Source organism: Carcharodon carcharias, chromosome 2, assembly GCF_017639515.1.
Source record: "Carcharodon carcharias isolate sCarCar2 chromosome 2, sCarCar2.pri, whole genome shotgun sequence".
Lineage (NCBI taxonomy): Eukaryota > Metazoa > Chordata > Chondrichthyes > Lamniformes > Lamnidae > Carcharodon > Carcharodon carcharias.
In genome coordinates this window covers 13913034-13929876 of record NC_054468.1, presented here as the reverse complement: position 1 = coordinate 13929876, position 16843 = coordinate 13913034, and the positions used below count along the sequence as shown (strand labels likewise).

The following is a 16843-nucleotide window of genomic DNA, read 5'->3' as shown; positions in this document are numbered from 1 at the left end:
GGGCGGAGGTAATGTTTCACTCCTGCTTGTTAGTCTGTTTGTCTGTAAACAATATATCTCAAAAACTAATGGACGGATTTCAACGAAACTTGCTACGCAGTAGGGGTATGGCTCGAGCAAGAGTTGATTAGTTTTTGACGAAGATGCGGATCCGCATCTGGATCCTCAATTTATTTTTAGAGGATCTGCTAACTTTCAGAGATATGGTGAATTAACATTTGATTTAGAATGTTATGGGTTCATCATTTAGAATGTTGCTGATTGTTTTGGAATGTTGTGGATTGTTTCAACTTCTGTAGTGCGGTTTGTCACAGTTGTTCAAATATGAGCAGAATTTTCCGAGCAGGTTGTTGGATGTGGATTAGCCTAAAGCCTCCTCAGTGAAATGGAAGCTCTGAATAAAAATATTTTTTTCACTTTGTAGTTACAGAACATCAATGAGGCAGGGAAACGCATCAAGGAACAGCCATGTAATTGTGTTAACGTTGAGTTAACAGAACACTGTGAGATATGCTCTCCTGAGTTGCCTCTTCACTTGCTGACTTTTTGATTGCCTGTGATCTTTAAGAGCAATCATTCAGATGATTTTGGAGAGTTACTGCTCTGTTTCAAAATCAATTCATTATAATATATATGTGAAATTGAAAAAAAAGTCTTGATTTATTTTATCCACACCTAAATGTATTTTTCTACAGCTTTTGGTACAGAGTTTTTCGCTTTGTGCTGACAATGATTTTCGCCATTGAAGAAATCAACAAGAACCCAAGGCTGCTCCCTAATGTTACATTGGGTTACAGGATTTATGATACTTGTACAATGCCGTCTTTTACTTTGAAATCAACCTTTGACTTTCTAAACAGAGGTGAAGACACGACTCCCAATTTAGCTTGCAAAAAGTCCTCTACTGTCTCTGCCATTGTCGGTGACTCTGGGTCCTCACAGTCTGTAGCAATGGCCACCTTAATCGGCCCATTCAGGATTCCTATGGTAAGATATAAATTAATCAATGATCCTAGCTAGAGGTACAGAAACCATGGTTACTGTCAAAGTAATGGACTATTTCCATTTATTGTTGGATTATTAGACTCTAATGGTCATCATTCCATGAACATTTCATGGAGATTATTTCTTGATATAAATACATTTAAGTGCTAACTAATATTAATAATAACTGCAATGAGATACAGTAATATTGATAGTAAATTAGCTTTGTGTCTAAGTTAGGATTAAATGCAATGAAAACAGATAAATATATTTGAACTGCTAACAATAATGATGTAATTTACTATTGCTTTATAATGTTATCAAGAGAAACTGGGGCTAGAAAAGAGAAGACTAACAGTTGTTCTGATTGAGGCCTTTAAGATTATGAAGTGCTCTGGTAGGGTAGACATAGCAAAGTGTTTCCACTTGTGTTTGTATTCAAAACTAGTGATCATAAATTTAAGATCTCACTAATGATTACAATAAGGAAAATGTTCTTTCCTCAAGTAGTGGTGAGTAGATAGTAATCACTACCACATGGAACATTTGAGGTGAGTAGCAGAGATCAGTTCAAGAGAAGCTGGATAAGTACATGGGCAAAATCGAATGTATTACATGTTGATAGGGTGAGGTGAAAATAAGGCTGAGGAGTGATCTAATGGAGGTACTTAAAATTATGAAGGGTTTGGATAGCGTGAATACATGTTTCCCCTTGAGGGGGAGGGCATAACTAGGCCCCACTGATATAAGACAGTCACCAAGAAATCCAATAAATAATTCAGAAGAAACTTCTTTAGCAAAGAGTGGTGAGAATAGGGAACTTGTTACCAAAGGGAGTGGTTATAGCAAATAGTTTAGACGTATTTATGAGGAACCTAGAGAATCATATGGGGAAGAATGGAATAGAGAAACCTATGGGGATGAATGGAATAGACGGTTGCGAAGCTTGATTTAGATGAGGATAGTTGAGAGAAGACTCGAGTGAAGTATGAACGCCGACATGGACTGGTTGGGCCGAATAGCCTGTTTCTGTGCGGGGTATGACCTATGTAATCCTATGCAGCCTGGAAGGAGGGTCATATGGAGCATTGAAGCTACGTAGATTTGTTATGCCGAGTGGCCTATCTCTGTGCAGTAAACTCCTGTGTACTCCCATGTTAAGAATTTATTTCTTACATTTAAAGATATTTTAAACGATTCGAGTCAGCAATGTTATTCGTTGCATATCTGAATGCATATTAAAAATAAATTGGGGGGCATTCACATAAAGCGATAAATGATCAGATATTACTTTCTCTTCGGAGGTAACTTGCTCCGTTTCTCAGTATCAGGTTCCGGGTGCTCCGTCCACTAGCTCCTCCCAACCACCCCCTTCCCCGCCCCTTGTGTAAGACTCATCAGATTTTCAGGTGCTTTATTTTTCCTTTTAATTCCCTCTAGTCTATAGGCGTCCGTTTAGCGTGATCTTGTTCTCGTTCATTGTCGGCTCACATAAGGAATCCTACAAATTAAAGTCGCTAAGAACTCAATAGAAAACTCATTACCTTAGATGTAAGTCGTTGTGTTCCTTGCATTAGTTAAATTGACACTGCCAAAATTACATTAATGTAATTAGGAATGTATAAAATATTGAAGATTCTTGAATCACAATCATTCGGCGCAGAAGTTCATTCCCTATTGCACGTGCAAGGCTTATTGGAAGTGCTAATCCGTTAACTCAGCTCCCCTACACTTTCCCTTCAATGTCCCCATTTGTGTATATATCAACTTATTTCCCCGACTCTGTGGAGAACAGTCCCAGCTATCTGCATTATCCACATAACTGAACCCCCAAATCCCTGACATCATTCTAGTAAATCCTCTTTGAACTTTCTCCAAACGCTGGACATCTAAAGCCGAAAAAGCTGGGCGCCCTCAGCGATGCCTTTCAGAGGAGAAGGGGGAATCATTTCAGTTTTAACCCTGCATGAGGGATTTCTCTAACTCCAGCGCTTCTCACAGCTGTAGCCGGATCTGAATGCTTCCAGAATTTTTTGGAAGTAGATGGAGAATGCATGCTGGGCACTCGATATTGCATAAAGCGGGAATTATCAGAGTCGATATAGGAACGTTTCACATGCTTCCATTTTAATTCTCCACAGGTCAGCTACTTTTCCACCTGTGCTTGCCTGAGTAACAGGAGGAAATATCCATCATTTTTCAGGACAATACCGAGCGACTATTTCCAGGCAAGAGCGTTAGCTCATCTCGTAAAGCGCTTTGGCTGGACATGGATCGGGACGATTAAAAATAATGATGATTATGGTAACTTTGGGATGCAAGCTTTCACCGAAGCTGTCCAACAATTAGGTGTTTGCATTGCTTTCTCCGAGTCTATTCACAGAACATACCACAGGGACAAGTTACTTAGAATCGTAGATGCCATAAAGAAATCTTCCACCAAAGTCATCGTGGCCTTCGTCGCGCCTGCGGAAATGACAGTTTTATTGAATGAGATTATACGACAGAACGTGACGGGTGTACAATGGATAGGAAGCGAGGCTTGGGTATCCACGCAGTTCCTACCTCAGGCAGAAAGCAGACGTTTTGTCTCTGGCACAATCGGAGTTGCAATTCGCCAGGTAGATATACCAGGACTGAGAGAATTTCTCATGGGCGTCAATCCTTCTCTGTATCCAGGCAATCCTTTAGTGAAGGAGTTCTGGGAATCAACCTTCAGCTGTACACTGATGAGCACAGAGAACACAACAGATAAAAAGCCATCTCCTCTGCTGAAAGAATGCACCGGAAGAGAGATTTTGCGGACAATGCATAATGAATTTACTGATGTTTCGCAGTACAGGGTTACTTACAATGTATATAAAGCTACGTACGCAATAGCCCACGCTCTTCACAACATGCTGTCGTGTCAAAATGGCAAAGGACCATTTCCCCAGAAAGATTGTGCAAATATCTCAAGTTTTCAACCGTGGCAGGTAAGCGGTCAATATTTTAAACAGTTGGGTAATTTAAAATAGGAATATTTATAAGCTGGTTTCTATTCTTATCGGAATTAAAGGCGATATGAAATGTTTCAAGTTTCTTTCAAAGTGTTGTTAACTTCTCCATTCTCTATCCCATTTTAAAGCTTCTACATTACATGAAAACGGTCAATTTCACTACCAAGATCGGTGAAAATATCCACTTTGATGAAAACGGAGATCCAGTGGCCACATATGATATTGTAAACTGGCAGCCGACTGCGGCTGGCGGCGTGGATATTGTCGGTGTCGGGGTCTATGACGGATCAGCTCCTCTTGGCCAAGAATTTGTGATAAAGGACGAAGCAATTGTATGGAGTGGAGGTCAAATTACGGTAGGGACACTAAAGACACACCAGTGCTCCTAGTGGCGTAGATAAGATCGAAGAAAGCAGCCGCGTCCCTTTCTGAATTTAATAGTCTTGAAATCCTGCGCTGAGCATGCATTCGCTGCTCCCAATACATTGGAGAGACCAAACGCAGACTGGGTGACCGCTTTGCGGAACACCCTCGGTCTGTCCGCAAGCATGACCCAGAACTCCCTGTCACTTGCCATTTTAACACTCCACCCTGATCTCATACCCACATGACCGTCCTTGGCCTGCTGCAATGTTCCAGCGAAGCTCAACGCAAACTGGAGGAACAGCACCTCATCTTCCGACTAGGCACTTTACAGCCTTCTGGACTGAATATTGAGTTCAACAATTTTAGATCATGAACTCTCTCCTCCATCCCCACCCGCTTTCCGATCCCCCTTTTTTCCCAATAAATTATGGAGATTTTTCTTTTCCCACCTATTTCCATTATTTTTAAATGTATTGTTTTATCTCAGCCTTTTAACCTATTTCGATCCCTTCCCCCCACCCCACCCCCACTAGGGCTATCTGTACCCTTATTATCATGTTCCTTAGATAATATAACCAGCTTCAACACCTCTTTGTCCTTATGTCTATGACATCTTTTGGTTATCTCCGCCTATCACTGGTCCTCTACCCAGCTCTACCTGTCCCACCCCCCCCCCCCCCCAACCCCCTTAAACCAGCTTATATTTCACCTTATATTTTTCCTTAGTTCTGTTGAAGAGTCATGGGGACTTCTCCACAGATGCTGTTAGACCTGCTGAGTTTTTCCAGGTATTTTTGTTTTTGTTTTGGATTTCCAGCATCTGTAGTTTTTTGCTTTTATCTTAGTATTTAATTGACTGCCACTTCTCTTCAAGGAATGCCTACCTTGAAGAAGTATTGCTCTTCTCTCTGACAGGATTTCTGTCTCTCTCTTTTGCTTTGTTCACCTTCATTGCTTTCCATTTCTCTCCTGGTGTTTGACAAGGTGTTTACTAAAACCCGCTTTCACAACCATATTTCCTTCCTCAGTGACTGTCTCCTTCTCCGACTTACCCCACGTGGATTTCAACTGAAGTTCCATCCCTTATGTTTCGAACCCACCCAGGATTACAGGTATCTCCGGGACATACAATGCTCCTTGGACTGCTGTTCTCATCGCATTCTGAGATCAACACTCAGTGCCATGTGCCGCCATATGAACACACTCAACCCCTCCCTCCAGCAGCACTGCTGCACCCTATTTCTAAGCCGCCTGTGCCCCCAGTTTCATTTTATTCTTCATCTCATTCAGCACCCCAACAAGGAACTTTGTCTCTTTCGTTCAGGTGCAAAGGAACGCAAGCTCCAACAACTCATCGACACCAACACCCATCTAGGACCCGCCACCCTGCCTGTCCCTCTGTCCCCATCCCATCTTCCAATCCCAGTCCCAGCCGTGTATTCACCATGCCCCCTGACATTCCCCTCTCTGACGCTGAACATTCAGTGCTCAGCAAAGGACTTAGTTTCATACCCTTGTGCACTCATCTCAATGAATTTTGGGCTCGGCATGATGCTGAACTCTTCTTCCACCGCCTTCATCTCCCTGCTCACTTCTTTGGGCAGGAGTCGTCTCCCCATTCAATGGATCCTTTTACCCACCTCCAATATTCTCCCTCCACCTGGACCCCTCCCCCTGGACTCTTACCTTCTCTTGATCTTTTCATTGAGAACTGTCAGCATGACATCAGTCATCTCAATTTCTCTGCACCTCTCACCCACTCTAACCTGTCTCTCTCTGAACTTGCTGCACTCTGTCCTTTCAGGTCCAACCCTGACATTGTCATCACACCCGCTGATAAGGGTGGTGCTGTTGCTGTCTGGCGCACTGACCTCACCTCGCAGAGGCTGAATATCAATTCACAGACACTTCCTCCTACCTCGCCCTGGACCATGACCCCACCTCTGAACATCAAGCCATTGTTTCCAGGACTGTCACTGACCTCATCTCCTCCGGGGATCTTCCTCCCACAGCTTCCAACCTGATAATCTCCCAACCACGGACAGCCCGCTTCTATCTCCTACCCAAAATCCACAAACAGGACTGTCCCAGCAGACCGATCGTGTCAGCCTTTTCTTGCCCCATGAAACTCATTTCTTGTTATCTTGACCCCATTCTCTCTCTTACTGTCCAGTCCCTTCCCACCTACATCCATGATTCCTCTGACATCCTACATGATATCAACAATTTCCAGTTCCCTGGCCCCAACCGCCTCCTCTTCACCATGGATGTCCAATCCCTCTACACCTCAATCCCCCACTGGGATGGTCTGATCGCTCTCCACTTCTTCCTCGAACAGAGGCCCAAACAATCCCCGTCCACCACTACGCTCTGTCTGGCTGAACTTGTTTTCACACTGAACAATTTCTCCTTAAACTCCTCTCACTTCCTGCAAATAAAAGGTGTAGCTATGGTTACCCACATGGGCCCCAGCTAGTCCTGTCTCCTTATGGGGTATGTGGAACATTCCTTTTCAGTCCTACTCTGGCCCCCTCCCACAACTATTTCTCCGGTACATCGATGATTGCTTCGGTGCTGCTTCATGCTCCAGTCTGGACCTAGAAAGATTTTATTAATGTTGCTTCCAATTTCCACCCCTCTATCATTTTCACATGGTCCATCTCTGACACTTCCATTCCCTTCCTTGACCTCTCTGTCTCAATTTCTGGTGATAGACTGTCCACCAATATCCATTACAAGCCTACCGACTCCCACAGCTCCCTCGACTACAGCTCCCCATACCCCGCTTCCTGTAAGGACTCCATCCCATTCTCTCAGTTCCTTCGCCTCCGTTGCAAGTGTTCTGATGATGCCACTTTCAAAAACAGTTCCTCTGACATGTCTTCCTTCCTCCTTAACTGAAATTTTCCACCCATGGTGGTTGACAGGGCCCTCAACCGTATCTGGCTCATCTCCCGCGCATCCGCCCTCACGCCTTCCTCTCCCTCCCAGAAACATGCAAGGGTCCCCCTTCTCCTCATTTATCACCCCACCAGCCTCCGTATTCAAGGCATCATCCTCTGCCATTTCCGCCAACTCCAGCATGATGCCACCACCAAACACATCTTCCCTTCACCTCCCCTGCCGGCATTCCACAGGGACTGTTCCCTGCAGGACACCCTAGTCCACTCCTCCATCACTCCCTACACCTCAACCCCCTCCCGCGGCACCTTCCCATGCAACCACAGCAGATGCAGCACCTGCCCCTTTACTTCCCCTCTCCTCACTATCCAAGGGCCCAAACACTCCTCAAGTGAAGCAGCATTGCACTTGCACTTTCCTCAATTTAGTCTACTGCATTCTCTGCTCCCAATGTGGTTTCCTCTACACTGGAGAGACCAAACGCAGACTGCGTGACCGCTTTGCGGAACACCTTCAGTCTGTCTGCAAGCATGACCCAGACCTCTCTGTCGCTTGCCATTTCAACACTCCACCCTGCTCTCATGCCCACATGTCTGTCCTTGGCCTGCTGCAATGTTCCAGTGAAGCTCAATGCAAACTGGAGGAACAGCACCTCATATTCCGACTAGGCACTTTACAGCCTTCCGGACTGAATATTGAGTTCAACAATTTTAGTTAATGAACTCTCTCCTCCATCCCCACCCCCTTTCCAATCTCCTTTTTCCAATAATTTATATAGATTTTTCTTTTCCTATCTATTTCCATTATTTTTAAATGTATTTCCATCCATTGTTTTATCTCTGCCTTTTAGCCTATTTCAGTCTCTTCCCCCCGCCCCACCCCACCCCCACTAGGGCTATCTGTACCTTTATTATCACATTCCTTGGATAATATCACCAGCTTCAACACCTCTTTGTCCTTTTGTTTATGACATCTTTTGGTTATCTCCACCTATTCACTGGCCCTCTATCCAGCTGTACCTGTTCCACCACCTCCAACACGCCCCCCAAAAAAAACAGCTTATATTTCACCTCTTCTCTATTTTTCCTTAGTTCTGTTGAAGAGTCATACGGACTCGAAACTTTAACTGTGTTCCTCTCTGCAGATGGTGTCAGACCTGCTGAGTTTTTCCAGGTATTTTTGTTTATGTTTTGGATTTCCAGCATCTGCAGTTTTTTGCTTTTATCATGAATATGCATGTTTGCTTAGACTATTTTAGCAGACTATTGTTGTTTAGAGAGTTAAATTTACATCAAATCTGAAGGAAGCTATAAAAGGATAATGTTTCGGTGAATGCATCAAGGTGGGGCTGTCGGTCATATTGTTACATTTGCTCATCAATAACTTTATTACTTCATTCGAGTGAAATCCTGGCCTCAGATGTCCAGGTTATTGTCCACCTCTGTTTCTAAATTTAAGGTTTGTGATTTATATTGTCGATTCTGGATTCACCCCCCAGAATAATATCAATGGTGATTCCTCTTTGAACTGATAGCACTTTTCTGTTGTCAGTCAGTCAACTGGTCAGCAAGAATTGCATCTACTGTGTTGATTGGAAACAAATAGGAGCTCAGAGATGGCAGAACAGTCAAGAATCTCCTAATTGACTTCTATTTGGAATGTTGAACAAGTCTGGAAAGCTAAAAGTGTGATTCAGCCTCCCAAATAACCTTTGTGCAAAGAAATCACCCACAGGACTTCCTAGAAATGGGGCCAGGCCAAACTGAGTTGTTTGCACAGAATCACACACTGCAGAAGAGACCCTTTGGCCCATTGAGTCTGCACTGACACATGAGAAACACCTTATCCCATTTTCCAGCTTTGGCCCATAGCCTTGAATTTTATGATGTGCCAAGTGCTCATCTATGCACTTTTAAAGGATGTAAGGCAACCCACCTCCACTACCCTCCCAGGCAGTGCATTCCAGACCTTCACCACCCTCTAGGTAAAAAGGTTGTTCCTCACATCCCCCCTAAACTTCCTACCCCTCACCTTGAACTTGTGTCCCCTCGTGACTGACCCTTCAACTAAGGGGAACAGTTACTCCCTATCCACCCTGTTCATGCCCCTCATAACCTCGTACATCTCGATCAGGTCGCCCCTCAGTCTTCTCTGCTCCAACGAAAACAATCCAAGTCTATCCAACCTCTCTTTGTAACTTAAATGTTTCATCCCCGGCAACATCCTGGTGAATCTCCTTTGCACCCCACCCCCTCCAGTGCAATCACATCCTTCCTATTATGTAGTGACCAGAACTGCACACAGTACTCCAGTTGTGGCTTCACCAAGGTTCTATACAACTCCACCTTGACCTCCCTACTTTTGTAATCTATGCCTCGATTGATGAAGGCAAGTGCCCCATATGCCTTTTTCACCACCCCATTAACATGCCCCTCTGCCTTCAGAGATTTACGGACACACACGCCAAAATCCCATTGTTCCTCAGAACTTCCTGGTGTCATGCCATTCATTGAATACTTCCTTGTAAAATTACTACTTCTAAAGTGCATCACCTCACACTTTTTGGGGTTAAATTCCATCTGCCACTTATCTGCCCATTTGACCATCCCGTCTATATCTTCCTGTAACCCAAGACACTCAACCTCGCTGTTAACCACCCGGCCAATCTTTGTGTCATCCTCAAATTTCTAATCCTACCCCCAACATAGTCGCCGATTTCATTTTTATAAATGACGAATAATATGGGGACCCAGCACACCTCCCTTTGGTACGTCACTGGACACTGGCTTCTGTCCTCACCCTCTGTCTCCTACAACTAAGCCAATTTTGAATCCACCTTATCAAATTACCCTGTATTCCATGTGCATTTGCCTTCTTTATAAGTCTCCCATGTGGGACCTTGTCGAAGGCTTTGCTGAAATCCATATAAACAACATCAGCTGCACTATCCTCATCTACACACCTGGTCACCTCCTCAAAACATTCAATCAAATTTGTTAGGCATGACCTCACTCTGACAAAGCCATGCTGACTATCCCTGATCAAACCTTGCCTCTCCAAGTGGAGATAGATTCTCTCCTTCAGAATTTTCTCCAATAGTTTCCCTACCACTGACATGAGACTCACTGACCTGTCATTCCCTGCCTTATCTCTACAACCCTTCTTAAATAGCAGAACCACATTAGCTGTTCTCCAGTCCTCTGGCACCTCCCCCGTGGCCAGAGAGGAATTAAAAATTTGGGTCAGAGCCCCTCCGATCTTCTCCCTTGTCTCCCTCAGCAGCCTGGGACACAAATCATCCGGACCTGGAGATTTGTCCACGTTTAGTCTGCCAACTCCTCTAATACCTTGTCACTCTCTATATCAATTTGCTCAAGAACCTCGCAGCCTCTCTCCCCGAGTTCCATACATTCATTCTCATTCTCTTGGGTGAACATGGATGTGAAGTATTTGTTCAACACTCTACCGATGTCCTCTGGCTCCACCCATAGATTTCCCCCTTGGGGACCAACTCTATCTTTCAAAGAAGATGCATTCCTCCTTTAGTTTGTATTTTTTTTGACCCCATAAATAATCACACTGGCTCTCAGAGGAACTTTTCATCGAGTTCTTCTATGCACTGTTTTATGTCTTCCTTATGCTGAGTGTTCCACTTCTTTTTTCAAAAGTCCTAACCCCCCTGGTCAAAACATATATTAAATGGTATAATCATCTGCTTAATTTTGTAAAATTTAGAAGAGGAGCAGGGAGGTTGAAGAATGCAAATAACGATCAAAGTACAGGAGGAAAAGATCACAAATTGCTTAAATGCTTGGCGCATTGAATGTAAAGACAGGAAAGTAACACTGAATCTATATTAGGCAATCGGCAACCAATTGCAAATTTATATGCAGTTTAGCTAATACCTTTCTGCGAACGATTCTGGGATATGGCAACGCACTTGAATAACACAATCGATACAAGTGCATTGTCAGGAAGGAACACTTCACTTACCAATGCCCTTGATCAGTTAATAAATATAATTTTGTGTACACGAGATGCTGATAGAATTGGAAGAGAGACTTCAAAATTTGATCAGCAGAGCCAACATTGGTCAGAATGTGCACCGCAATTGCAACCATTGGACTGACAAAACTCATTGGAAAATATAGGCAAAGTCATTGATAGTTGTAACTGCAGATCAACGATCTTGGTCAGACATTACTGTGAGTGACAAGTGTCATCTACAATGCACAGATTGCTCCTGGTATGCTTGCAGATAAATACGCATTTTACACCTTGTGAAAAAAATCTCAATCGCACAAGTTTTCCTCTTTCATTTTGTTGCTGTTCAATTTATTGCGATGCTTGGCAATTGTATCGCTATCGACTTGGAACATTATTTTTTTTAAAAATTTCTTTAATCTATAAACAAACCACAAATGTCAGAAGCCCTCAATGAGTGTTATGGCAAAATATTCACTTTGTTTTCTTCCTTACAATCTTCTCAAATGATATTGAACAACTTTCAGTCAGTTTTTTGATAAGACTGGGATGTTAGCAAGTGGTAGTATATGTATTCCAGGCTTGTCAGCAAGTGTTGTGGAACTTGCCCCTAGCGCATTGACGCAACTGAACCAGTTGTTATTTCGTTCCAAAATCCACAGACAGATAGCTTCTCCAGTGGGTGCCAACTGACATTCCACATCTCCAGTCATGTATATTTGCTATCCTGTGGGTAAGGTGAAGTTCTAAGAAAGTTAAATTGACAATTCCATTTATGTCATGAAAAAGTAAAGATCTTTCAGGCATAGTTTCACATTTTCACTGTGATTGCTTCACGAATGGGCAACTTTATTCCTCGTGATGTTGGTGATATTTGCTGTTGAAAATCTAGGTAAGAGGAACAATATAGTCGCAGCAGCCGGTATAATTTGCATTCGCCAGCACAGTTTTAATTGCAGAACATCAGTGCAAGAGTAGGCCATTCTGCCCATCTTGCCTGCTGTGCCATTCAGTGGGGTCATGACTGATCCATATCTGTTAACACCCTTGGCTAGGATAGGTTTAGTAATTAGATATAATCTCCTTAGTGCCGAGGTGGGAATTGAATTAATGTCTTATACTAGCTTATGAGCAGAAAAGTTTCCCTAACAATTCCTTTAAAGCACCCCAAAACTATAATCAAATTCGCCTTAAACTTCTATATTGCAGGGAATTCAATCTCAGTTCATGTAGTCTCTCCTCATAATCTAATCACGCAGCTTTGGTAACATTCTGTTGGGTCTGGGCTGCACCCTTTCTAAGTCCAATTTCCCCTTTCTAAAGTGCAGTGTCAGAGCTGAATACATCATTCCAGATGTGGTGTAACAATGGCTTTTATGCTTATTGAAAAGCGTCCTCCCCTTTATATTCCAGTGCTCTAGTCATAAAGTTTAAAATTCCATGAGGTTATTTTCGATTATTTCATTTCCCTGTCCTCGACTTTAATTCTTCAAAAGTTTCAATTAGGCTTATTACAGATGACCTACTCTCTACAAATGCACAATGGGGGGGTCTCTAAGCAGCTCAAATTTCTCTAAGTGTCCTATCTCTCTGTTATTAATTATAGGCTCCAGTAACTTCTGCGCAACAGATGTTAAACTAACAAGTTTATAATTTTCTGATTTCTCGTTGACACTGGTGATATTTTCTGTTGAAAATCCAGATAAAGGGAACAACATAGTCGCAGCAGCCGATGTAGCTTGTATTGACCGGCACAGTATTAATAGCAGAATATCCATGTCAGAGTAGGCCGTTCAGCCCATCTGGCCTGCTGTGCCACTCAGTGGGATCATGACTGATCCATATTCTTAAATAATGGGGTTAACTTTGAAACATCACAGAATGAATAAAGAAGGACTTCCTCTGCTTTATCATAAGGTTCCAAGAGCGGTTTGCTCCGAAACCTGCCCCCATGGAACGAGGAAAGCAACAAGGAAAGGACAACCCCTTTGCTGCTTTGACTGCATAAGATGCGCTGATGGTGAAATTAGCAACATCACAGGTACGAGCCAACAAGGGCGAGTCGGATGTGCTCGCTTTGTGCTTGGTGAGAACTGATTTCCTCTGATTTCGAAAAGAAAGAAAACGCGGGAAGGAGCATTTTAAAGAAAGCTTCGAAGTTTTCATTGAAAAGCAAACATTACACAAATCCTTGTTCAATTTGTTGTGTTACTAACAAAGTAGGAGCTGGGATAATTACTGCTGAACTTTTTAATCACTGCATTATTTAGTATAAACACAGCACTGTAGGTTTTTTTTTACCACTTTCTCTTTCCTATGTATTTTGTGTCCTTTCTTTTAGATTCTCCAGATTGCATGAAATGCCCATGGGAATACCGGTCCAACAAGCAACGAGACGAATGCATATTGAAGGAAATTGAGTTTCTTTCTTTTGGCCATCTGATGGGGATTATTTTGTTGACACTGGCATTGCTCGGAGCTTCCCTAACGTTCGGTGTATTTGCTTTGTTTTATGTTCACAGAGACACTCCTATTGTTAAAGCTAACAACTCGGAGTTAAGTTTTCTGCTTCTTTTTGCATTATTTCTGTGTTTTCTGTGCTCAATTACATTCATTGGAGAACCTTCCATCTGGTCTTGTATATTGCGTCACACAACATTTGGTATCATTTTTGTTCTTTGTATTTCTTGCGTTTTAAGTAAAACAGTTGTTGTGGTGATGGCATTTAATGCACTCCTTCCGAAGAATAACATGATGAGGTGGTTTGGACCTGTTCAACAGCGTCTATCTGTTTGTGTACTTACATTGGTGCAATGTTTAATATGCACGCTTTGGCTAAGATTATCACCTCCTTACCCTCTAAAGAACGGCGAATATTTTAAGGAAATAATTGTTTTTGAATGTAATGTAGGCTCGCCAATAGCCTTTTATTGTGTCCTCGGTTATATTGGATTTCTGTCTTGTGTGTGTTTTGTGGTTGCTTTTCTAGCTCGACAACTTCCAAACAATTTCAATGAAGCTAAACACATCACCTTTAGCATGATTATCTTCTGTGCTGTATGGATAACTTTCATTCCAGCATATATCAGCTCCCCTGGTAAATACACTGTAGCTGTGGAAGTGTTTGCGATTTTGGCATCCAGTTTTGGACTCCTTTTCTGTATTTTTGCCCCCAAATGTCATATTATCCTACTGAGAAAAGAAAGGAATACAAAGAAGCATATGATGGATAAAATGGCTTCCAATGATCTTTAATTATTCCCCCAGAGCTTTGTAATGCAGTCGCGGTGAAGCGAATCTCTTCACTTGAAGTAAATGCTGTTAATCGTCATTTTTCTGCTACGAATCTCAACATTAGAATAAACTGCACAGTGCTTGTAAAATGTGGAAATTTTGCTCTGAACTAATGTAAAATCGATTCTTAACGTTGCGGATGCATGTATTAAACTCAGTTATCACTTTTTAAATATACGTCGCTCGTTCTTTCAAAGTCGGAAATGCTTGGGATAGCGTCAGTGGAGGAAGCGTGGGAAGCTGGATAGAGAAGGGATGGGTGACAATCACAGATGGAGGCAGAATAGGACAAAGCATTCCTTTTTCTATGCTAAACTCACAAGGCCTTGATGGAAAAATTGATTTAAATTTTAGAAATGAATGTAATGTACTGAAAAAATAATTCTGCCTCTTTTAAGAATGTTGTTTCGCTTCCGTTTAATTTCTATCCAGGAAGGCAGAACATTGGTTTGCGTGGAATTGAAAACCAGGACATGTCTTTAAATCATCAACGATTTTTTTTGTAGATCAGTATTAATTTTTTGCATTCTCAGAGAGACTTAAGATTTCTTCGTTAGCTCAAATTTCGCTGTTCAGCATTAATCTGGAGTGATTAGAGTGAGGTAGCATTCGGTTATCAGCGGTGGCTGAGTGAGTAGCACTGTCAGTTCAGTCAGAAAGTTGCGAATGAATAACCGCTTTAAGAGCTGAACGCAACAAAGTAGGCTGATGTAGTAAGGCAGTACCGAGGAAACGCTTCTCTATTTTGGTTTCTAAAACATGTTCTGCAACTTGCCTGCCAGGTATCCTAGATTAGAACAGGAGCTGCACTTCATTGGTTGTAAAATCTGCAGGACATCCTGGGATAGTGAAAGGTGCAGCATAAGTGCAAAATCTATATATTTTCAGTGCATTATTGGATTTACCATTTACCAGTGTGACACACTTACATAGATCATGTGGCATTCGAGGGACTGGCATTGTATATTTTGCATGTCACTGCTTGTTGGAGGATCTTTCCTTGAATATCTGGTAAATTTTAATTTATGCTTGCTACTTATTGGTTGTTAGTTTCTGCCAAATCTTGAGCTGTAATTTCCTTGTGTTACAAGAATTAGATACTTCTGAAAATCAGGTATACGTATTATATATACCCCTAGGGAAACAGTGATCATAATATCAAGAGCTTTAAAATAGCTCTGAGGTGGACAAGGACAGTAAACCATAAACATATAGGGGGAAGGGTTAACCTTAATAAGTTGAAAATTGCTTGGTCCCCGATGGATTGGAATCAAACATGGATCAGCAATGTAGGAATGGAGCAACTGACGGTCTGCAGGATGAATTTGACTGGGTATCGAACACATACATTCCCAAAGTGTGTGTGCTTATGGGACGGGGTGGGTGGAGGGGGGATGTGCGGCGATGAGAGGAGGGAGGACGTCGACATTTCGATCTCACTGGCTGGCAAAAGACAGAGAGAATCAACATGAGGCAGAAAAATAGATTTATGACGCATGTAAGTTTCATAATACAATCGAGAGTCAAGTACAGAGGATTCTAAAATGAAATGAGGGCAAAGGGAGTGAGTATGAGAATAAACTAGTGGCTAATACAGAAGAGAACAGAAGCGTCCTTTCAAAATATATAAATAGCAAAAGGCTAGTCAAAGGAAGAGTGCAGTAGGCACAAAGAATGAGATCTTCTTGTGGAAGTAGAAGGCATGGCTGACGTGCAAATGAATATTTTGCATCTGTCTTCAATAGAAAAGGCGATTGTGCCAATTTGGTTTAAAAGGAGATTTGTTACGATGCTGGAAAAATAGATAAAGAGGAGGTTCTTAAATGTGTGGCATTGTGATAAATCCGAGGCTCCTGAAGAAAGTAAGGGTTGAAATAGTGGGGGCTGTGAATACAATTTTTCCAATTGTATCTGGCAGTGCTAGAAATCTGAAGATTGTTAATGTTACATCCTTGGTTAAAGCAGGGATAGGGTTAAACCCGAAAACCACAGGCAAAGCAAGGTTACATTGTTGGTGCAGACACTTTGAGGAAAAAGAATCGAGAACAAAATTAATTGCGATTTGGAAAATTATAAGATGGACGACGAAGATCAGCACTGGTTTGACAATATCAAATCGTTTTTGAGTTATTGGCTTGGTTTCTCTGATGAGGTAACGTAGGATAATTTTAAAGGTCGTATAGCTGAAGTTGTTAAAATGGACATTGAAAATGCGTTCGATAAAGTACCACAAATTAGCAATATTAAGTCTCAAGCGATTATACAGAAAGTGGCACCGTGGATACGAATTTGAGCGAGAGACAGGCAGCAGAGAG

The 16843-nt window shown here is 42.3% G+C and overlaps 1 protein-coding gene across 1 annotated transcript; it reads left to right on the top strand.

Moving 5' to 3' along the window:
- The first annotated feature begins 702 nt into the window (after positions 1 to 702).
- Positions 703 to 14489, top strand: LOC121269142 (extracellular calcium-sensing receptor-like). Its single transcript, XM_041173643.1, has 5 exons — positions 703 to 987; positions 3126 to 3959; positions 4112 to 4339; positions 13152 to 13275; positions 13576 to 14489. The coding sequence occupies exons 1-5, from the start codon at positions 730 to 732 to the stop codon at positions 14487 to 14489; spliced, it is 2358 nt and encodes a 785-aa protein (XP_041029577.1). The 5' UTR covers positions 703 to 729.
- Positions 14490 to 16843: the final 2354 nt, after the last annotated feature.

What these genes read in the sequence shown, in the direction of transcription:
- LOC121269142 (XM_041173643.1), top strand. Translation starts at nt 730, where the DNA reads ATGATTTTCGCCATTGAAGAAATCAACAAGAACCCAAGGCTGCTCCCT. An exon ending in CAAGTTTTCAACCGTGGCAG is followed by an intron (nt 3,960 to 4,111) that starts GTAAGCGGTCAA and finishes CCCATTTTAAAG; the next exon opens with CTTCTACATTACATGAAAAC. An exon ending in GGAGTGGAGGTCAAATTACG is followed by an intron (nt 4,340 to 13,151) that starts GTAGGGACACTA and finishes CTTTATCATAAG; the next exon opens with GTTCCAAGAGCGGTTTGCTC.